Genomic DNA, 23845 nt, shown 5'->3' on the forward strand with positions numbered 1-23845 from the left:
TGTATGTGCTGCTCCCAATCTGCACCTTTGAAGGTCATCGTCATTGAGGTGAAATCCCATATCACATTACCCAGCTGTTCAGCCATTGGATTCCTAATACAATATCAGCGACCCCCATGGCCAAGGGAAATAGTTTGACCTTGAATTTCTGTCCCTGCACTTTAATTTTCTCATGAGGACAGTGTCCTTTGCACCATAGCAAACTCCCATTCCCAACCACCACCTTAAATTCTGGCTGTTCTAACACCTTGCATCCACACATTTTTGCAGTCCTTTCTCCCAATGAAGTTGTGCGTGGACCTTGTGTCCACCAAAATGCTAAGCTCATGCCCCTTCAGCTTACCATCCACGCGCATCATTTGGGGAACATTATCCCCTGCCAACGCATGTAGGGAAATTTCAGGAATGGATTCTTCTGGTATGTTGTCATTTCTGTGCTTAACATCTTCTGCTGTTGCTTCTTGGAATTCTTCCCCAGATTCATCTACTAAGTACATGTGCAGTTTCTTTCAAGTGTGTCCTAGAGTCCTTTTTTTCTCGCACTGAAAAGTGAAAACACAGACCCTTTCTCCTTCGGTCGTTAATCTGGTTTGGTCTCAATCGCTGGACCAACACCCGCTGGAGGGTTCCTTGTCAACAGGCAGTGTCTCTCGCTGATCCCTCATACTCAACATGTTCCTGCTCAACGACGATCCCTCATACTCATTGTGTTTAATTCCTTTGGAATATATTCTGTATAGTGGAGTTTAGCTCCAGACATAGTTTCGGCTGCAATAGGATGTTCCATGTTTTTAATATATTGTGAATCTACTAGAGACTTATCAATAATAGTATTAGTACATCCTGTATCTACTAAAGCTTGGACATCTATAATAGAGGTCCCTATTGTAACTTTACATTTGATCAGCTACTGATGAAAATATTGTAAATTTTCTGGCTCCTTATTATTGTAATTTTTCTGGTTCCTGATCAGCAACAGTTGTTTCCACCTCTTTATGCATATAAGCAGAAGAAGATGGTTGGGTTGTAAGTTCTTTCAATTTTTCTTGTAAATCTAAGATTTGATTTTGTCTTTCTATTTTGAAAGATTCAATCTCATCTTTATAGTTTTCGAGTCTTCATATTCTAACTTGATTCTTCCCATTTTTCTTTTGTTTTACCATTTTCTTGTCTTGGTAACTCCAAATTTGGTTCAAAAATTTGCAGACAAAGCCTACAAGTTTCATTGTAACAGAGGGTACATCCCCATCTGTTATCCATACTAGGGCCTCTGTAGCAATGAAAACATTTGCTTATTTAGATTTCCTTCTTTGAATTTCCAGTAATAATAACATTCGAGATAATTCATTATCCGGAATATATAGTTTTATAAATTTGTCTAGAATGTTTTTATCATTTTTTGTGAATTTATTTATTAAAGGATACTCTTCTTTACAACTACTATTTTTGGTTTGTTCTATGTCTTTGACAGAGACGATAAAATAAATGGATTCAGAATCACTAACATATTCATTGATGTTAATGAGTTATTGATTTGTAGTATTTATTAAGATTGCTTCTTTAGTGTAAGCATTTAATAATTTAGGGCAACAACTTCATAAATGATTGTTTTCATTGCAGACAATACAACTAAGTTTATTTTTATAATTTTGTTTTTAGTCGTATTTGCAGACTGTTTGTCCCTATTGAGATATGAAGCTTTATTTTTTGATTTTCACAAGAAGTACTTTTTAGTTTTTCTTCTTGGTTTATCAATTGATTGTTTCTTTTGTTTTCTTACTGGTTTTTTGGATTTTTGTGCCCCAAAATTTTGAGGAGTATAGATCTTCTTACCAAAAGAATGGTCTCTCTCTCTATATATATGTGTGTGTGTCTATCCTTTGACCATCTTCAGTTTTGTCCAATCACAGATTGCATCAGGCAGATGTGGTTAATTCAACACACCGCTTGATGCTACGCATTGGGCCATGTGCTGTGAGAGGCTGCAGGATTCTCCGTCCAAACCCGGATGGGAAAATTCACAAATCCAATAAATATATATAGAGTGATTGGTAGAAACCAGACCAATAGGTCAGGGACAAAAACCAGACCCTTTAATGTTGATATTTAAAGTGTTTTTTTTTAAGGTTGATGCAAAATATATATTAAGTTGATCAATTTTTGGGTTTTAATAGTGTTTCTACTTTCTATAATAAGCAAAATTGAATGGCTCTCATAGCATCAACATTTTGATAATAGAAAAATCAACATTTTTCATGAAAACAACTTGATTCAAAGAATGTTTTATATCAAAATAATTTTTATAAATATATTAAGATGTTTATATCATAGCCACAAATATCGCGATATATTCGAAAATATCGTGATATTTACGATAAAAACAAGAAAAACGAAAAAGATGAAAAAATACAGCAATATTTTCAAAATACCACCAAAAAATATATCGCAATAAAAACACAATTTTATCACGTTTTTTTTGTCCCTGTTTAAACCTGCACTCAAACAGGGGTCTTGTTGGCATTTTTTGAAAAATTTTAAAACTTTAACCTGCATGTGCTCCATTTGCTTTTTAAACAGGGATAATTTTTGTAATGAACAGGTTTTAAGAGGGCAGTTTTGAACTCTTTTTTTCCTTTGAACGGTAAAAATGGAAAAGGGAAAAAAGGATTAGGGTTTCCAAACCCTCTTTTCCCACCTCGATAGGAATTGGGTGTTGCTGCTCTTTAGTGAACTTAGGCAGAAACCACGTGCGGTAGGTTTTATATTTTAAATCTTATTTGTAGATTCCCCTTCACTCCCACCTAGTCCTATCTTTTAACTATTTAATAGAGGAGCAACAAGCTTTATGCCTAATTCCAGAATAGACTTCAAATTTTGTTTTGTTTCTTTTTTTAAGGTGTGACATGTGATTTTTTTTTATTTAAAAAAAAAATTGCCGAGATTTTTCCAAGAAATATGATAGAAAAACCTCGCCGATATTTTCCCACGAACGATATTTGTGGTTGTGGTTTACATTTTATTTAACATAATTTTTTTAGCAAAAAATGAAAGGTCTGGCTTTTATCCCTGATCTAAGTGTTTCGTACCAATTTCTCTCCCTTCCTCTCTCTCTCTCTATATATATATATATGCGTGTGTGTGTGTGTGTATATATATATGTATATATTGTCACAAATATCACTCTTGGGTTTTTAGTGATAAAAATCTAGCACCAATATCTGTAACCAGAAAACAGTACTCACGCAGGAAGATAGAGAGAGCGAGAGAGAGAGAGAGAGAGAGAATGAAAACAAGAAGAAACTGAGGAGAAGAAGCCGTAGCCAAAATGGTTTGCACGGCCTCTATTTATAATCCCATTTCCAGAATTCTAAGAGTCTCCAATCGTAGAATCCTAAGAGATTTCACAAGCTCCAAGGACATTAATTATATCATAGAAACCTAAGAGACTTCACATATTACAAGGATATTAACTACAACATAGAATCCTAGGAGACTTCACATATAACAAGGATATTAACTACAACATAGAATCCTAGGAGACTCTTCACATGTTACAAGTACATTAAATATCTTAACACATTCTACAAGGAGGTGAAATCCTAAGAGACTCTTCTTCAACGTGCTCGTGAAGGATTTATATTTTAACACCCTCCCTCAAGTTGTGCATGGTTTTGCACCATGTACAACTTGCCTTTTAAAAACCAGAATCGTTCTTTTGTTAATCCTTTTGTAAATAAGTCTGCAACTTGTTCATCTGTACGAACATAAATAGGCTGAATCTCCTTGTCTTCCACTTTTTGTCTAACAAAGTGTTGATCAATCTCAATGTGCTTTGTTCGACCATGTTGTATGGGATTAAAGGCAATGTTAATAGCGCTTTGATTATCGCACATTAACATTGACGTTTTAATCTTTTCTCCAATGTCTTCTAGCAAATGTCTAACCCATGTAACTTCAGTAGTACCTGCAGCCATGCATTTGTATTCAGCTTCAGTGCTGGATCTTGCTACTGCCTTTTGCTTTCGACAACTCCAAGACACAAGATTACGTCCAATGAAAATACAAAAACCAGAAATGGACTTTCTTTGATCGGGATCTCCAGCCCAATCTGCATCTGTGAATGTCATAAGTTGATGTCCAGTAGTTATATTTTCACTCTTACCATAAATTAAGCCATCTCCTGCTGTCCCTTTAAGATATCTTAATATTCTTTTGACAGCATCCATGTGAGTATCTCTAGGTGCATGCATAAATTGAGATACTTGATTCACAGCATATATAATATCTGGTCTAGTAAATGTAAGATATTGAAGTGCCCCAACAATACTTTGATATTGCGTAGGATCTTCATATAACTCCCCATCCTGAGCACTTAGTCTTTGATTTAGAATACTAGGAGTTCCAACAGGCTTACAATCAGACATACCTGACTGTTTTAGCAGATCCAACGTGTATTTCTGTTGTGTCAATGTAAGGCGATTATTGTGCCTATCAATCTCCACTCCAAGAAAGAATCGTAAATCACCAAGCTCTTTCATTTTGAAGTTTTGCATCATCAAAACTTTAGCTTCTTCTATGTGTTTTTCTGAATTGCCTGTGATAACAATATCATCAACATATATAAGAAGTAAAATAAATATGTTTTCCTTTCGATAAATGAAAAGAGAGTGATCTAGAGGACATCTCCGAAAACCACATTCTTGAATCTTGCAGGAGAAACTGTCAAACCACGAACGTGAGGCCTGTTTAAGTCCATAAATAGATTTTCTTAGTTTGCAAACCCATGCATGAGAGTCTCCTTTTGTGTATCCTGGAGGTTGTTCCATATATACTTCCTTCCTTAAATCACTATGAAGAAAAGCATTCTTCACGTCCATTTGATGTAGTCTCCATCCATATTCAATTGCCAATGATATAATCACGCGAATTGTTCCAATTTTGATCACAGGGCTGAATGTCTCATCATAATCTTCTCCATATTATTGTGTAAACCCTTTTGCTACTAACCTTGCTTTGTGTCTTTCTATGCTGTCGTCAGGTTTGTATTTAATTTTGTATACTCATTTGGAGCCCACTACGTTCTTTTCGTGTGGCCTCGGAACGATCTCCCATGTTCCACATTCATGCAAGGCATCCATTTCTTCTTTCATTGCCTTTCTCCAATGATGTGATTTTGATGCTTGATCAAATGAAGTAGGTTCTTCCTCCTTGCCAACTTTTGCCACGAATAACTGAAAATCAAGTGATAAAGAATCATAGCTAACCCACCTGTGAATGGGATGACGAATGCGTTGGGATCTTTTAAGGTGCATGTTGTCTTCTTCACTGTGAGCATCTCTGTCCCTTAGTCGTCGACTGTAGATAAGACCCGAATACCGATGTGCATCGTTGCTCTGTTCTTCATTATTGCTTTCGTGATGACTTGATGACTGTGTTGGATCTTCTTGATTTTCACTTTGAGCCATATCCGACGGTTGTATTGCTCTATCTAGATCTTCATTTTAAGGCACATCATTTTCTATAACAGGATCTGCATTGAATAACTGTGTACTGGTCCAGGGATCATAAGATTCAATGGTCATAGGCATTTCATTTGTATTATCAAAACTATGTTCATCAAAAATGACATTTCTTGAAGTTTTGATACGTTTAGTTGTTGGATCATAGCATCGAAAACCTTTATATTCATCAGCATATCCAACGAATCTACATTGAATAGCTTTGTCTTGAAACTTGTTCCTCAAGGCAGCATCAACGTGAACATAGCATACACAACAAAAAACCTTCAAGTTCTTGTAATCAGGTTGTTTTCCTAAGAGTGTAAAATATGGCGATTTAGACATCAAGAGTGTCATAGGCAAACAATTTATTATGTATACAGCAGTATGGAAGGCTTCAGTCCACAAGGAAATGGGCACATTAGTATCATGCATCATGCTCATGGCGCTTTCAACTATATGTCGATGTTTCCGCTCAACTACACCATTTTGTTGTGGTGTGTAAGCGTAGGAAATTTGTCTAGTTATCCCTTTTTCACGTAGAAATTCAATAAAATCAAGCGAGGAATATTCTCCCCCTCCATCACATTGAAAATGCACCACATTGGATGAAAATTTAGTTTGAATCATGACATAGAAGTTTCGAAATATGTGGGGTACTTCTGATTTGTGTTTCATGAAGTAAATCCAGGTAAAATGTGAGTAAGAGTCAATGAATAAGACATAATATCTTGACCCAGACATGGAATCAATAGGGGCTGGCCCCCATACATCAGAAAAAATAGTTTCAAAAGGTTTGGAAGCCCTTTGATTTATATTATGGAAAGGTAAAACATGATTCTTACAAAGGCGAACATTTTTTGACACTTGAAGTAAGAGGTAAGCTTGATCTTGGAATGAGACTATCTGTGACAAGTTTTTCAATGAAATGTCGACCACAGTGTCCTAGCCGACTATGCCACAAATCAGACTCCAAAAATTGGTTAGGGCCCCTTACTTTTGATTGAAAATGGCAAGAACTTGGCACTGATGACGCATTATGAGAAAGAGAAAATGTCTTCAATCCTATATCAAAAGTGGATGAATCCTTGGGTAGACATTCCTTGAGGACGTACATATTCCCTTGACGCTCCCCTCTAGCGAACATTTTCTTCGTTTGGAGGTCCTTGACATAGACAGAAGAAGGTGTGAATTCAACAGAAGAGCTTGTATCATCAATGAGTTTAGAAATGGATATGATGTTCTTTTTGATATTGGGAGCAAGAACAACATTAGACTGTGATAGAGACGAGGATGACAATGGAATATGTGCATTTCCAATATGTGTAATGGGATGAGATTTTCCATCACCTGTTATAATGCAACTTCTACCGTAATGAGGGGATAAGTTAGTCAATTTAACTGCATTTCCTGTCACATGGGTAGCTGCACCTGAATCCAAGAACCATTCTCCCTACTCATTTTGCTTTATAGTCATCTTTGAGAATGCGGTCATCAATAGCTGTTGCATATCTTCAGCGGTGGATTTAGAACTTTGTCTTCCTTGTTTATAATCATGTCTTACCCCTTTGTTTTTATTTTGAGGATTAAACCAACACTGTGCCTTCTTGTGCCCTTTCTTGTTGCACTGAAAACAAATTGGTATTTTTCTTGAAGTATCCAAAGGAGACATACCTTGGTTATGTGGTGTTGGTAGAATGCCACGACCACCATGGTTGGAGTTCCCATGGCTCTTACCAAACTTTACATTCATAGTCAACACATTTTGGGAGTTCCCTTGATCAGTCCTTTCAATGACTCTTTTCATATTCATTTCGTGTTGGAGAAGTTTACCTTGTAGTTCGTTGAAGGAAGGCAGAACAGGAAGGACCTCAAGAGCTGTAATAAAAGCATGATAATCATGCCCAAGTCCATTCAAGGTTTGCTGCACCTTTTCCTTATCAGAAATGTTATTCCCTGAGGCAGCAAGTTGGTCTGCGACGGCCTTAATACGCCCCAAATAATCCATGATAGACGTTGAACCTTTGCTCAAATTCTGAAATTCTTTCTTTTAGTACATAATTCGAGCTTCTGATATTTGGGAAAAGGTATCAGCAAAGGTTTCCCATAATTCTTCTGCAGTACAATCATCAGAAACTGAAAGTAACATTTGTTGAGATAAAGTGGACAAAATATACGCAACCAGACTTTGGTCACGTCTCATCCACGTAGCATGTTCAAGATTGGTGTTTTCATGAACAACAATAACTTCTCCTGCCTCATTTTTTATTTCCTGTAAAACGGATATTGGTGGAGCCTTTGTTGAACCATCGATATGTCCAAAGAGGCCTTGACTTCTTATGAAAGGCATGATTTGCCTTTTCCAGATCAGATAATTCTCATGGTTGAGTTTTTCGGTAATAAGGTGAGGAAGAAAACTTGAGGACATGCCAGAATGCGAAAGGTTTTCCATGACAGCAGAAAAGAATGGTACATAGGTAGAAGATGAGAGGGAAAGAAGACACGATATAACAAGATGTGTCCTTAGGTAAGCAAGAAGAAAAAGGAACAAGAATTGCGCAAGAGAAAAGTAAATTCAGGATAGAGACAAGATGAGAAAAGAGTTCTAACCAGATCAGACCTGTTTGGGCATTTCGTTTGGTAGAGATAACGTAACCTGGCGCTCTGATACCATGATAGAAATCCAGCACCAATATCTGTAACCAGAAAACAGTACTCACGCAGAAAGATAGAGAGAGAGAGAGAGAGAGAGAGAGAGAGAGAGAGAGAGAGAGAATGAAAACAAGAAGAAACTGAGGAGAAGAAGCCGTAGCCAAAATGGTTTGCACGGCCTCTATTTATAATCCCATTTCCAGAATTCTAAGAGTCTCCAATCGTAGAATCCTAAGAGATTTCACAAGCTCCAAGGACATTAATTACATCATAGAAACCTAAGAGACTTCACATATTACAAGGATATTAACTACAACATGGAATCCTAGGAGACTTCACATATAACAAGGATATTAACTACAACATAGAATCCTAGGCGACTCTTCACATGTTACAAGGACATTAAATATCTTAATACATTCTACAAGGAGGTGGAATCCTAAGAGACTCCTCTTCAACGTGCTGGTGAATGATTTATATTTTAACATTTAGCAGCAAGATATTTCTTGGCAAAGCTGTTTTTTTCAGAAAAATCTCGACGATTTAAAAAAAATAAAAAAATTGTCAAAATTCGGTAAAAATAAAATAAAGGAGAAACTAATATGGAAACATCAAAAATCTAACTAGACAAACAAGAAATGAAAACTAGAAAATAGAAACTGGCACTTTAATAAATACCAAATACACAAGTAACAACTAATAACAGTTTGTGATGCAGCTTCCTCACTCAAACCCTCACCGAAGAGGCAAAAACTCGATAAAAGGTAAGGCACAGCTGGAATACGCAGCTTCCACTCTCACATCTCACACGAAAGGTAAAGTTAATAAACCTATTCACTAAAAGTTAGAGTTAAGTACCCTTTTTGACAATAAAGAGAAATTTCAGCTCAAAAAATACCCTTTGCTTCTTTACTTTTAACACGTTATACCCTTCTTTAACAAAAGAATTCATCATGTGCAGTTTTTATGAGTTAAAACCGTGTGCAAGAGCTTATAAACAGCACAGAAATTAAGTGGTGTAAAAATCACGATTTTATCGTGATAATATCGTATCGCAATAAAAATTTTTGGTCGATATTTAAAAAAAAACCGTGAATTTTTGGCATTTTTTTTGTTTTCCCCTTTTTAACATTTATATGGTGATATTTATTTTTGAAAATATTGTGATAACTGTGACACTGAATTTTATATATATATATTATATTATATGAGTGCTTACATCCAATCTAGTGGCAAGAAGTGGTCCTAGTTTCAGAATCAGATTATCCTTTTTACATATAAAATCTAATATGTTATTGGGGATGCATACATAAATCTGAGAGTAGGTGTTTCACTGTTTTGGTTGTAATGAAGGTGCTGCACAGCATTGATTATCCTTTTTGCATATAAAATCTTAGATGTTATTGGATACGTACATAAATCTGAGAGTAAGTTGTTTGAATTGTAATGAAGGTGCTGCGTAGCATTGGCAATCTGGTAGCTGGCAATAGTTATATAACAGATGCAGTCCTTGTTGTAGGGCATGGTATCACAGGTTAGAATTTTTTAGTTATATTTTCAAGTTTGCTTCTTTTGAGCTTGCATTTTCCTTTTCCTTGTAGCTAACTTTTTGTCATTCATTCAAAAATCAGATAAAATTGTGCTTGGCCTCATTAAATGTCTGAAAAGTGAACATCGGGTGTTGAAGAAGGTCAGTTCCAATTTTACTTGGAATGCACGCTCTCATGCCTCATTGATATTAAACTGAGAAAGTAATTGCATACAGTGTTAACTCATATTATATAGCCCTCGGGAAGTCTGAACTTAAATTTTTTTCATTTACTTGGTATATTGGAGTTTAGAATTTCACACCCTCTATTAATATATCATTGTTGAGTTTAAAATTGGTTCTTTTTAGTTCCTTTTCTGTAACTGTAACTGGACTTCTCTCTCTCTCTCTCTCTCTATATATATATATATATATATATATATACATACATACATCTTATATACTACATACAGTTTATTGTGGGGGTAATCCAAATGGTTAGTTGCGGATCAATGAAAAGTTCTTGCCATATCCTATTTATGGTTGTTGGATCATGGATGTCATCCATATATGCCACCCGTATTGGACACCCTTCTTGCCTTCTTGGTCGTGAATATGCATGTATTCATTTTGGCCAAGATAGAGAAAACTAAATAGGGTCAATTAGAAAGCTTATACCTCTTAAAAATTCAGATCTACATGTGCATCCCAAGATCTGAAGTACACATAAATCTCTCTGTTCTTGTGCCTCATACATTTCAGCTTAATGGACTTCAAATGCTGAAATATGACAGCCCACTAAAGTTCCAATATCATCAGCAGAGACTTGGATTGGTGTTATCCAGTTCTACATTTATCAAGCAACAAATGAATGGTACTGTTGCTGAGAAACTAGATGGTATACTATTACTGGTTCGGTTTCCTTGGGTTGCTTAAGCCCTTATTAGTTCATTGCACCAAACCAACAAAATCACCAACAAGTGCTGAAAGTGATCTGGTAGAGATTATAATTATTAACTCTCTCTCTGTCTCTCTCTCTTTCTCTCAGACACATGATGTGGTTTGTAACTTTTGAATAAACAAAATCCAACATATACCAAGTTCCAAAAGTCAATGGCTGAAAATTCTCTTTGGTAAACTCGAAATAGGAAAACAGTTTTTAGGTCAATAAACACAAATGGAGATCATGTTGAGTACACCTACACCATTGGATCAAGTTAAAACAATTTGGATCATGAAATCCAAATGAGACTGCACTTACAAATGTACATGCAAAATGTTTTCACATATATTCTTCTTGGGTTTTTATAGGTGATTGATTTTAGGAAACACACGTACATGAATGCATACACAAGATATGGATACTGTCAAATACGGGAACTCGTATGCATTCATCTCATCCAATTGATTATGTCAAATCATTGGCTGCAGAGGCCAACTAAGGATCTTGTGCAATCACCTTGAAAATTTACTCCAATGTCTTCATTTGTAAACCATATGATTGTGTTGATTCAATGTTTGATGTCGGTGCACTCAAAGTGCTCATATATGATTGTGCTAATATCTAAGAAACCTACACACATACAATATATGGACACTGCCAAATATGGGAACTTGTATGCACTCATATCATCAGATTGATTGTGTCAAATCTGTGGCTGCATAGGTCAACTTAAGGCCACGTTTGATGGCCAAGAAAAACACTGTATATCGAGTGGTTTTTTTCAATTTCGTACGGCTTCAACCGGTGTCATCAAACGCAGGAAAAAAATCCACACAAAAAAGGCTCGATCCGGGTAAATTTCCCCTGGAAAAAAGTCGGACCCCGAAGGGTCCGACTTTTTTCTAAGGATTTTTTTTTTGCCCGTTATGTTCATTCTTCGCGTCCTTTCTCTTCTCTGTCGCCACCGCCTCTTCCTCCTCTGATCGACCGAGTTTGGTTCAGCTCACGGCAGCATCTCCTTCACTCTCTTGTTCAAGTTTGGGATGTGGACCCTCTTTCGCTCTCTCTCTCTCTACCTCCCATTCCCTCTTGCTCCTTGTCTCTCTCTATCTCCGTCCATCTTGCCCCAACCTGCCCTGCTGCTGATTGAACAAGAGAAGGGGCGGTTCTGCGTTCCCCATAAAGCTCCAATGGTGTGGTGGGCGTCAAAGCATGATTTTGATTGTTAACACGATTATTCTCATCTTCATCAGTGTAATCTGGGCATATCAAAGATGCCCTAATCGAGTCCTCGACATTGAATCCCTGCGCCGGCATGGATATCACCTTCTTCACCACCACAGCTGAACGTTACCTCCATCCATCGTCGTGGTTAGAAGTTCTTCTTCGTCGTCGTGCTCTCCACCACCACTGCCGCTCTGCCTCCATCTGTCCGTCGCCGTGGTTGATTTAGAAGTTGTTGAGGTACCCCCAACCTCTCTCTCCCTATTCTGCGTTCTTCCTTTTTCTAATCCCATCTTCTTTGCAACAGTGAGAAATGGGGAGCAATTTGAGGCCTTTTGTTTGAGTGAAGGATTCATTTCCGAGTGAATTTTTCTCACATTTCTTCATGTTGTTCATGGTGGTGGAATCCGAAAAGTTAGGGTTGGGGTTAGGGTTTTAGGAACTATTGCTTTGTTGTCTTTTAATAGTTGAAATTAAAGAGCAAACCTTCTATGTTTTTGTTATTTTCCCTCTTTTCATGCTGTTGGTAGTTGTTTTTTTTACTGGCTAGGAAAAATCTTGGCATATTCTGGTGTTTCTAGTTACACATATCATGAGCGAACATGTAATTCTGATCCACATTGAATGTAGCATTTCATGAGTGAACATGTAATTCTGATGAACATGTTAGTTTCTTTCTTTCTCTAGGGTCCTACTCCTATCTACTTAGGAAAATTAGAAAATAAAAAGACATGGGTCCATCTTGCAGTGGTTATTATGCTAACCATGTTATGTGGATGCCCCATTAATAATGCATTAATAATGCTAGTGTAACGGTCAATAATTTTTTTCATGAAAAATTTTTCCTGTTTATCAAACTAAGGATTTTTTACCCTGAAAAAAAATTCCAGGCCATCAAACATGGCCTGAAACAGGAAAAAGAAAAATTTACCTTCATGTCAGTTTACCGTGGATTTTTTCTCCTAAAAAAATTCCCCCTCAAAAAAATCCAAGCCATCAAACGTGGCCTAAAGGATCTTGCCTGTTTAAGAAGAGAGGACCACCCAACTTGAAAAGTTACTTTAATGTCTTCATTTGTAAACCACATGATTGTATTGATTGAATGTTTGATGTCAATGCACACAAAGCGCTCATATATGATTGTGCTCATATCTATCAATCCTACACATATACATGGAACCAGTGTTGTACGATACATACGATATAGGGTCATATCGTATGATACGATACGTATTTTTTACAAAATACGATAGGATACACCCCCTATATCGTAAATAGAGGTGTATCGTGCCTGTATCTTACGATACGTATGATACAGGATTTTGTATTGTACGATATGGTGCGATATGCCCTGTATCGTACGATACAGACTGATTTCAAAAAAGGGGGGCTGGAACCCCTCTTTTTCGAGTTTTTTTTTTATAAAAACCTGGCCCTTCTTTATTTTTAACCTAGAGATTGTGCTTCCGTGGAGGGAAATCATCGATTTTCATTGTTAAATCATCGATTAAACCATGGATTTGTGCGTGGGTGGCTGATTCCCGTTGGAAGGAAAAATGTTTTTTTAAATCGTGAAGATGAAAATGAAGAAGAAGATGGAGATGAGGATGAAAATGAATATGATGAGTGCTTTCATTTTATATGTATTGACATTGAACATTTTCACAATTTTATTATCATCTTGTGATGTAATAATACATAACTTCTAAAACTTATTTTTTGATGTGGTATTTCATAGACTTATGGACCTTATGACTTATGAATCTATGTGTTTTTATGAAGAACACATTATTCTTGATTTTTACTGATTTTTTTTATGAATTTTTCGATTTTTTTTGAATTTTTTTCTGATTTATTAAAAAAAAACGATATGATTACGATACGTTACGATATTTTACGATACGGCGTATCTTAAAGCTAGACCGATACGGCTTACGATACGCTTTTTACAACATTGCATGGAACATAGGTGTGATTGTGGATGTGGCATCTTTTAATATCTAAAGAAGAGCAAAACTGATAAATTGTATTTGTGTTGTCCAATGCAAGCCCAGGCTTGGGCTTAAGTGCATCTAAGCCCCAAGACTTGGCTGGTTGCCTAGGCTGGCTGTTCCTAGGCTATTGGCCAATAGAAACATTAGATCACACTTGGGACACCTAGGCTTGCCTAGAGACCCAACAACCTCAACATCTAAGTCACATCGGTATGTGTTACGGCACGAGTACCGCAATTCTAGAAAATCCAGGTACGGGGTTACAACATAGTGTATATGTTAATAACTTAATATATACATTATATCTATAGCAATCCACAAAAATTCTCAAAAATTAAAGAAAAATGAGAGGAAGATGTAGAATCTAGGTGGAAGGGAAATAAAAAAGAAAAAAAGAAAAACAAAATTAAAGAAAAAAAGTAAATTTGCAAATATAAATTTTTTAAAATTTAAAGCACAATTGTACCCACGTACCTGTGTAACTGTACACGCATACCGATACAGATACTTGGGCACATTACACCTAGCTTTGTGACTTACCTCAACACTTTTTCCTTTAACAACCTAGATTTCCCTCTCCATCCACACCCACCCACCCCCTTCCTCTTTCAAAAACAACCAAAGAAAGGCTTTTTCCTTTAATTTTCTCTTCTTCTGCCATCTAAGGTTCTTGTATTATTTTTTTCTTTTCTATTGTTTTCCTATATGTACTTTCTTTTCCTAATGCTTTTTTATTGTTTTATGTCATTTTGCATTAGAAATGTCTGCATTGTGTGCACGTGCGTTATATATATAGAATTACCAGTTATGGTTCTTTTAGATTATAGTTGGAATATTTCTTATGTTACTATAGGTTTTCGACTACTTTGCATGTATACTCTTTTCTTGGTCTTAGGCTTGCAAGCAAAGTGGTCTATGCAAGCACAGTTGTTTACGTGATGTTCTAATTCCCTCAAAGATCTTGCATGCTTTATGCTGTTGAAAAAGTGCTAGTGTTAAATTGTATACTTGTTTCTCCTTGTTCTAGGTAACCTTGAAATTTTATTCTTAAAACCTTTTATTGTCTTTATTACTGTGTCATGCTTTTAATGCTTTAGTGTTATTGTGCATTTAATTACTTTGTTGTTACAAGTTTACAGTCGTATGTTCTTTGTGTGTGCCCATCCTAGCTCTAGGCTGAACTGCCAGCCTAAGCTGCAACGAAACTAATGAATGCATGAGTAGATGACATAGCAGACGTACAACTTGAATCAATGTTGAGTCTAATGTTAAAGATGTAGATGATCACATCATCATGGCTGATGATTAAATTTGATGAGTTAGAGCATCACCTGCATCAGCACTAGTGCAGGTGCAGCAGGGAGCATCTTCTTAAAGAGTTCCTATTAGATGGATACTACAATACAATCTGTCCAAGGGCTATTTATTGTTTTTATTTACTTATCAGACAAGAATTGTTTGTCCTGGGGTTCTAGTATGCTTATGATGCAGCTGAAAATAAGGACCAATTTTTTTGCATCATGATTTTGGTATGCTACAGGCCATTTTTTGGTGTAACCAAAGGACCTCTCTGAATATCAAGGCAAAAAAGTAGTTCATTTCGTTTATCAGAATTGAAGTAGCAAGGATGGAGCTTTCTTTGTTGGTATAAAGACAATTTATCTCTAGAGTCAATAATTTTATATGATGAACCACTGAACTCAATCACCTGCTGCCATTACTCTTCAGTTTTCTGTTGAGGTCTATCCTATAGAGGTACTCAAACTTTGAATTGGATTAGTTTCTCCTAAACAAATACGTGCTTGGGCCAACAAAATCCTATCGAATGGAAAGATAGTTGGAGAGGTGACAAAACCCTATACTTTTCATTACAAAACCAATAAACCGGAAAAAGATGGGTTACGCACAAATGGGATATGCATTTGAAATAGATGCCCGAGTCATTACATATATCATCATACATTGTATTAATCCTTCAGACATGCCTAGGGCACCTAAGACCGCTTAGCTGCCTAGAGCAACAATCAGGTTTTAATTTTTGGATACTGTGGCCCATTATTTTGTTGTTTTTACAGTTTCAAGCAATATTAGTGTTCTGTGTGTTCATATATTCTTAAGTGTTTTTTAAGTTCCAGTATCCTATGCTATCTATATCTTTCTGAAAGATGTACCTTACGATGTTTTTATAGTAACCTTGCAGCCTAATTTCATAGCTGTATTCTCCGACAAGGTTTAGCAATTTCTGATAAATATTTTACACTTTGATTTTTTATTTTGGGAAGTCTGCTTGGACTGAGTAGTCTTGGCAATGCATGGACCTTCTTTCTCAGGGACCTGAATCCTCAAAGTTGACTAATGCTTTGGCTAGAAACCCCCATTGTCTGTCACATGTTCTTTCAGTAAATGTACGTTAGAAATATTATATGGTCTGTTGCATGAAGCATCTTTAGAATGTTAACAAGTTGGTGTCTAAATACTATATTGGGGGAGATCAGAGATGGATCTGCTAAAATGCCTCCTGAAGGAGATGAAGTTTCAGTCAACAGTATCTGAAGGCTGAAATTAGAAAGGCAGACCAATGCACTATGTACTGTGTCAAAATATGATCCATGTTTGGCTTGTCTTTGTGCCCTTATCTTCTGCAAGTTGACTCAATACATAACTGCAAGGTCCAAAAATAAGATATCATGGTAAATCATAAGAATTTAATAAGACTATAAATACTTGCTTTTTATTAGCATGATGAATTGTTTTGAAGTTTTCATACAATTTGTTTGGAATAAATGTCATATGAAAGACTACTTTTGATCAGCAGTGATGATGTTAAGTGGCAATGAAAGAGAACATTACAATCAAGACATCTCTCTCTCTCTCACATAAGTTTCAATTTTGTACAGGAGGCAGCTTGGGTCTTATCAAACATAGCTGCTGGTTCAGTCAGCCACAAACGGTTGATATACTCTAGCGAGGCTGTCTTATTGTTGCTGCAGCTTCTCTCAACTGCTTCTTTTGATATTAGAAAGGAAGTAGCTTACGCATTAGGAAACCTCTGTGTTGTTCCAGCAGAAGGTTCTGGACAGCCAAACGTGATGTTGGAGCACTTAACTGCACTTATTGACAGAGGGTGCCTCTCAGGATATATTAGTTTGGTCAGATCACCTGATATTGAGGCTGCAAGATTAGGTCTTCAATTTTTAGAACTGGTAAGCATAATCCTCATCAAGATGACTTTCGTTAGTAGTTTTCTTTGAATATCAGTAATAGCAGCCATACTTGTCAGATTGCACAATTATTGTAAAACTTTTGAAAGATTTCCTGATATAGTTTGAATTTCATCAGTTATCCCTATCTTTTTGAACCTATATCTATGCTTTCAATAAAAAAAAATTGAATGCTACAATTTCACACATAAAATCAGTATTTGGTCTGTCCTTTAGTAGTAAAAGTGGATAATATATTGACAACTATATAATTGCTTTGTCTACTTGGAGTAACTTCTACAACTGGTCAGGCTGTGTTTGGTCGGAACCCTATTTTCTGGATCTCCACTTTGTCACAGCTCTGGTCTTCTACATGCACAAACATATGCTGACGCAGATTGTTTTTCGTTTTCAAATTAAATCTTTATGATTTGTCATATGCCTGTATACGCCTGTGAGTTTCTATTCCTGGCTTCTTGGTTCAAGATGAATCATCCTATCATCCTTGGTGATTATGGTCTGAACTCCACACCTTTCCCAAGCACCCACGTCCAACTTATCTACACTCTTGGAAAGCATACTGTTCTGACCGTGACAGCTGAAAGTGATTGGTTGTTAATCTTTGTCCTAAGAAAAGATTGAAATCAGTAAATAAGTGGGAGGCAAGAAAGAAATGGTTGGCTTCTTTTTTCAAAATACACAGCCGTTTGTCTCACTGGATGGATGGTAGCCTCCTAATTTGACAAGGTTGTTATTTTTGTCCCAAAAGTTGAAACTCAAAAATTGAAAGGGAGGAAAGAATTTTTATGTTTCTCACTGGTTTATTGGATCTGCTTGAAAGGAATAGTAGTTCAGCATGCCATTGCAAGTTGCAACTTCTTATTGTCGCTTTTGCATTCAGGTCATGCGGGGACTTCCTAATGGTGAAGGTCCAAAGCTTGTTGAAAAGGAAGATGGTATCGATGCAATGGAAAGGTTTCAGTTTCATGAAAATGAGGATCTAAGAAATATGGCAAACAAGTTAGTGGATACATATTTTGGCGAGGACTATGGGCTTGATGAAATGTAGAGGGAACGTCCGCATCTGATTGCTCTGGTGATAACGATGATCACAAGCTAATGATAGTCTGATGAATGTTTCGTTTCATTCATACCTGCAAGTTACATATGCTTTTGTACTAGTCACTCTTTTGAAGAGTTTCATCGACGTATGCATGTTTGCCTGCATAAGATCAATTCCAAAAAACTCCACCTGGAAAATGTTAAGATACTTGTACTTACTGTTTTCCAATAATATGGCTTTCACATTTCTGAAAGAAAATTATGCTGGTCTAGATTCAATACCTTAAAGCAGTTCATTGATGTGTCCTGAAGTGTGCTGATGCTTGTGCACGTGCTCACCAAACGCTGTGGAAACTGGAGAATTGGTCCCGATCTGTCTGCTATTAGTATTTTGTTCAGGAAAACAATGAGTGTAGGAAATACTCCTAAGTTGTATGACACCATAGGTTCACTTGCGGGAAGGTGATGCCGGCTGGAGGAGGCTTCAAACTCCACCCGGTATCACCTCTCCTGCAAGAGATCCTATACATCGCAACTGAAGAGTAAGGACGGAATTTACCAACTTGTTCTCCGTTATATACCATTGGATGGAGAAAAGGAACCATCGTGAATTTCTTGGGCTTAGGTGCCACTATCTGGTATAAAGAAGGATACATTTGAATCATGTGACACTAGTGGCATTCAATTCTTTTTATGGCTGGCAGGTTGCACAAAGCCAAGTGGCTTCGTTTTCTTTTAATATTTTTAAACCTGTTACAGCAAAGCTTGCTGTAAAAAATGGATTGCAATCGATAAATATTATTATATGAAGGCATTGTATACTACCAAATACTTTTAAATTCAAATATAGCAGTAGTTTTGCGATACGAACGTGCTAAAAATTCTTTCCGAGGTTTATCGTACAAGTTCGTGCACGAGAATTATAATGGTTTCACTAATCAAATCAAGGAGACACATGGGGCACGGCATTAAAGTTGGCCTGACTAGATTCTCATTTTAGACCTAACCTCTTATTATATATGCTTTTACGGGACACAAGGAAAGAGAACATTCAAGGGGAAAAAATAATAAAGAATGTCCACATATTAGGTAAGGTAACTGAGTCCATGTCTAAACAAACATTTTCGGTTTAATTGGACGGGCATTCCGCTGCCCAACTGAGAGTTGGAGTTTATCCCTCTTTGCTCTCAAGGTGAAGGGCTGTATTTGAGGCCCTCAATATATGATCCCATTGACATAATGGAGGTTGATGCAATGCCACTCGACTTGGTGAGCGGCTGTCTACAAGAATGTCAGTGGATCTCAAATATGACAATAGTTTAACTGTATCAGTTTTTTTGGATATTCATATATTCAGTTCAAATATGAAAAAATAAGTCACATCCGAATAAGAATCTGAAATCTGATTTCATAATCCAAATCTGATATAAATTAGATTTTTACATTCAAATCCGAATCCAAATTCTGAACCGAATCTGATCAATTTTCAAAATGTAAGAGCATTGCATATAAGATATTTATTTGAAACTAAATCTGATCCCATTTGAATCAGATCGAATATTTAAGTATATCCAAATTCGATCTGATGTCATTTCTTAAATTAGAATCCGATTCCATTTTTTATTGAGATGTTAAATTTCCTTTTATATCCATTTTTTTTAATGGTCGGATATCCGATTTCATTTAGATATATTGACATCCTTAGCTGTCTGCCAGCCAGCCACTGGCTTGAGCTGATGTGCCCAACGCTCTTGCGTTTCTTCCATATTATGGTTACTTATTTCTCACTCCGTATGTAGGCCTTGGTTATGGAAGTGTATATCTTGTTACCTATTGTATAATAAAAGGATTGGAAAGTTTCTTAGATCTTGCTGCTAGAGGTGGGCACCGGGCCGGGGCAGTGGCGGGGTAACGGCCTCGACCAGGCCTGACCCAGGCTCGGTAATGTTAAAAAAAAATATTTTTTATTATTTTTAAATTTAATAATATATATTTATTATTTAAAATACAATTTATATTAAAAAAATTCATAATTTAAAAAATAATTTTTTATTAAAACCGTAGCCGTCTATCTTCATCCAAATCATGGGATGAGGATCATTTGGATTTGTGTGTGTGTGTGCCCGCACGCGTGTGGAGAATGATTGGACTCCAGATGGAATAGTCTCAGACAAGCGTTGAAGCTACAGCAAACAGGTTCTTATTCGGAGGGGCAACTGTAAGTTTGAAAGGCTACTAATAATGTGCGCGTCGTGCTCATGATGAGTTGTTTATATAGCGACGTAATGAACAGTGTGGTCCGTTGGTATTGAAAGTTGGGAAACGGAAACTGACCCACTTGGATTAATGAGCAAGTTGGATGAGCACAAATTCGAAAACATGATTACCAGGTCAAATGATGCATTATTTGTTGTACGGGTTTTAAATTTCTCTATTGACCAGCAGTGGAGATCAGTGTGAACGTGTGGGGGAAATTGCCCACACGACACATTCATTTTTCAAGGGCAAGCACAGACCAGTTTTGTGCCATGTCTCCTTGACTCAATATGAAACTCTTACGAATGGCTTTTCTCACCTAAAAATTCCTGGCTATGCCATTGCTGTTCACTCTCAATTCATTCACAGTTCATGACAGCCACGCTCACACGCATGCATGCACATACATACATACATACATACATACATGTATAAGTACATGCATTTGAGCATGCACACACATGTATGGACGTGTGTTTGCTTGCTTAAGTTGGAGTAGCAAATCACCCTTTTCATCCATAATCTTTGAAGGGTTACCCTCAAGTGTAAACCACTTTCACCTAATGGTGCCATTCTTTTGCAAATATGCACATGGCATCCAACTTTTATTCGACAGAGATGAAGCCGATGATATAAAAAGTTGCCCCATGTCGGGAGCTTCACCGCTTTACGTAGTAATGAAACATAAAACCTAATTACTCAAGTTGATTGCCAAAGCATCGTCGGCCAGACTGTCTAATTCATTGGGCTGCTTTCGCCAACGGCACAGCTTTCGCTTTTTCTCGCACAATTGAAGTTGGACTCGACTTCTGGGCTTTTTGTCTTCAGAACTCCATTGTGAACAGTCAAATGAAATCTATCAAGGCTGACATATTGGGTATTCTAGAAAAGTAAATGAAGATGAGATGCTATGCACTGAAAAACTAGAAAAAAGATGTCTTCCCTTGATGGAGAAGAAATTAATGTTCAGCCGCTAACAGCCCACATATAATTGTCATCCTGCTTGCTGCATGTGAGATATTCCAATACTGGCGTTAATGCGGTCTAATCAATTATTGGTCAATAGGGAGGGTGCGCTATATTCAATGCGAGAAGACCACTCAATTTGCGTGCATTATCAAGTCAGTACTTATATGGTAAATAGAAGAAGATAGCAGTAGTACTCTAGAATGCGCCAAGTGAAGCGTATGAAACGGCAGTCATCCAACATCAGTGGTTCAAATTAAGAAAAATTAATCGCTGAATGAGTGCAAATTAATGGTTCAACCCCTTAAAGAGTACCATCCTGGTAGCATTGCCATGTTTCTCTCTTGAATAAGCCGGTGGTCGATTTCCTTCAAAATATCACGTGCAACCACTCTAATTGATACCTTTAACCAGCAAATGGAAGAGAAAATCAACATTTATACCAATTAGTTTTATAAATTGCATGTCCAATACTATATTCTTCACACGTTCGTCAATGGTTATTAATGTTGTTGGCCTGTTCTTAGCTTCCCAATGTGAAAAATAGCGAAGTTGCCAATTAAAAGACACAGCTAGAAGAGGTGATGATAACCATACAAACAACAATAGAAGTTGATCCGAGTTCAGCTCGAGGTTGTTTTCTTAAATGGATCAGCATGAGGCTCTCTTCTTAGATGGATCACTTTTCTCTACCTTTTAGCTAAGAAGAATACTTGTAATGTATGGAAAGGGAGACTCATGCCCTACATCACCGGGGCCCGCAATAAATGATCGACGCACAACTGAGTCACCTGGATGACATAAGGCTCGTGACTTCAGGGCTTACGTTGGCAATAATTCCTTTTGGAACTTACATTAACTTGCCCTCTCAGGTACGCTATCTTGCTTATCCACACAACCCCAGAGTTGTGGATCACAGCTCTCTCTTTCATCGCGCAAAGCTTGCTTCACAGGGAGATGATACCGTTGGAAGCAACGGTTGATCACAAACAGCATCCCGCCGGTATCATTCCCTTGTGAAGCAGGCAACTAAGTGCTGATAGATGATCGCTAGAACTTTGGAGACGAAATGACATGAAGGAATGCTGGGATATAATGGTCTGCTCTCCCTCTTTCATCTGTAACTATTTTTATCTTGTAAGGTAACTATTTTTATCTTGTAAGGCTTGTCTTGGAGAGCTGGAGCCACTATCTGTTGGTGATGCGAACACATTAGATTGATTAATCAATGAGGAGAAGCGCCTGCAGATCAAGCTGAACCTAGAATTCTTGTTTCTTCTGTTTCTTCGCTAACATATAATTGTCTTGTTCTTTCGTTTGTCCCGTTGACTATCAGCACATATTTAGCAGATCATTGATCCGTATACTTGATTGTTGAACATTGCCAAGGCAAAAAACAAGGTACGTACGTGGCAGCTAAAGACTGTTATTATGAGGCTCAGAACATATAAATTCAATTGTATCAGACTAATGGATCTCGTAACATGTTAAACTTTTACCAGTTTCCACCAAAAGTTATTTAGCTTTTTCCTTTATAAAGAAATTTCATTGTTTTTCTTCAGGATGTTTTTCTCTTAAATTGGAGACCGGGGCTTAACTTGGTCGATGCCTGCCTACCAATTAGTTATGCGTATGGAAGCGGTCGCCGTATTAATATCCTTAACTTTCTTCAACTTCCAGGATGCATGTAAGATCAACCCAGCAACCTGGTAAAAGGCAAGGCCTCCTTGCGTTCCTTTTGCAAGTAACTAAAGCCATCCATACAGTTCTTCGTTGGATATTGGGCACCCATTCCAGAGATTTTAAACCTTTTATGATAATGGTATTACATGTAGCTGTTTGAGAAGGCTGCATGCACATGGTTCGTCAAAACCTGAAGCACAAGGAGGTCAAAAATTTGTTTCCTGGAACATGTATCCCTTGATGCAACGCCGGATCAATAATTTTTTTTCTCTGAAAAAGGGCAGGAAGAGCGAAGAAATACCATACGAACAACTCTATCTCTCGAGCATGGTGGTTGGCTGTTGGAGTACTCTCACACCAGGCCTTGTGAAGGAAAAACCTTCTTGGCATCTTGTATTGGGTTGTTTGGAGGAACTTATATTTTGTACTATCAACATGTTTTTGTCCTATGAACAAACCATTAAAATTTTTGTATCTTATATGTAATTGAGTGAAAGTGCTCTATTTAGAATTGAAGAATATTACAAATTTTTTTTTCTTATTGCAAGGACTCTTATATATATATATATATATATATATATATATATATATATATATATATATATATATATATGGTATTGCCATCAGGAAAACACTAGTTTTCTCAACGGTTAGGAGTGTTGAGACATCCTATGCAACCATAAATTAGCATATTTCGCTACAGTTTCAACTGTTGAGAAATGGAATCTACAACAAGCATGATCGTTTTTTGACTACACCTTTAGCCATCTACTTTTTCTTACAGAAGTTTAGCCGACAGCCCAATGTGGAGAACTCAAAAGTAAGAGTATTTCAAAATT

The 23845-nt window shown here is 36.9% G+C and overlaps 1 protein-coding gene across 1 annotated transcript in view; it reads left to right on the forward strand.

The window, feature by feature from the left end:
• LOC116254962 (importin subunit alpha-9) overlaps positions 1-18305 on the forward strand; it is a 31119-nt gene extending 12814 nt beyond the window's left edge. Inside the window, exons 8-11 of the mRNA XM_031630641.2 lie at positions 9603-9684; positions 9782-9840; positions 16737-17042; positions 17941-18305. Of these exons, the coding sequence (XP_031486501.1) occupies positions 9603-9684; positions 9782-9840; positions 16737-17042; positions 17941-18108 (615 nt within the window). The 3' untranslated portion in view covers positions 18109-18305. The remainder of the gene's footprint in view (positions 1-9602; positions 9685-9781; positions 9841-16736; positions 17043-17940) is intronic.
• Positions 18306-23845: the final 5540 nt, after the last annotated feature.

The sequence above is a fragment of the Nymphaea colorata genome, chromosome 5 (genome assembly GCF_008831285.2).
Source record: "Nymphaea colorata isolate Beijing-Zhang1983 chromosome 5, ASM883128v2, whole genome shotgun sequence".
NCBI classification, from domain to species: Eukaryota; Viridiplantae; Streptophyta; class Magnoliopsida; order Nymphaeales; family Nymphaeaceae; genus Nymphaea; species Nymphaea colorata.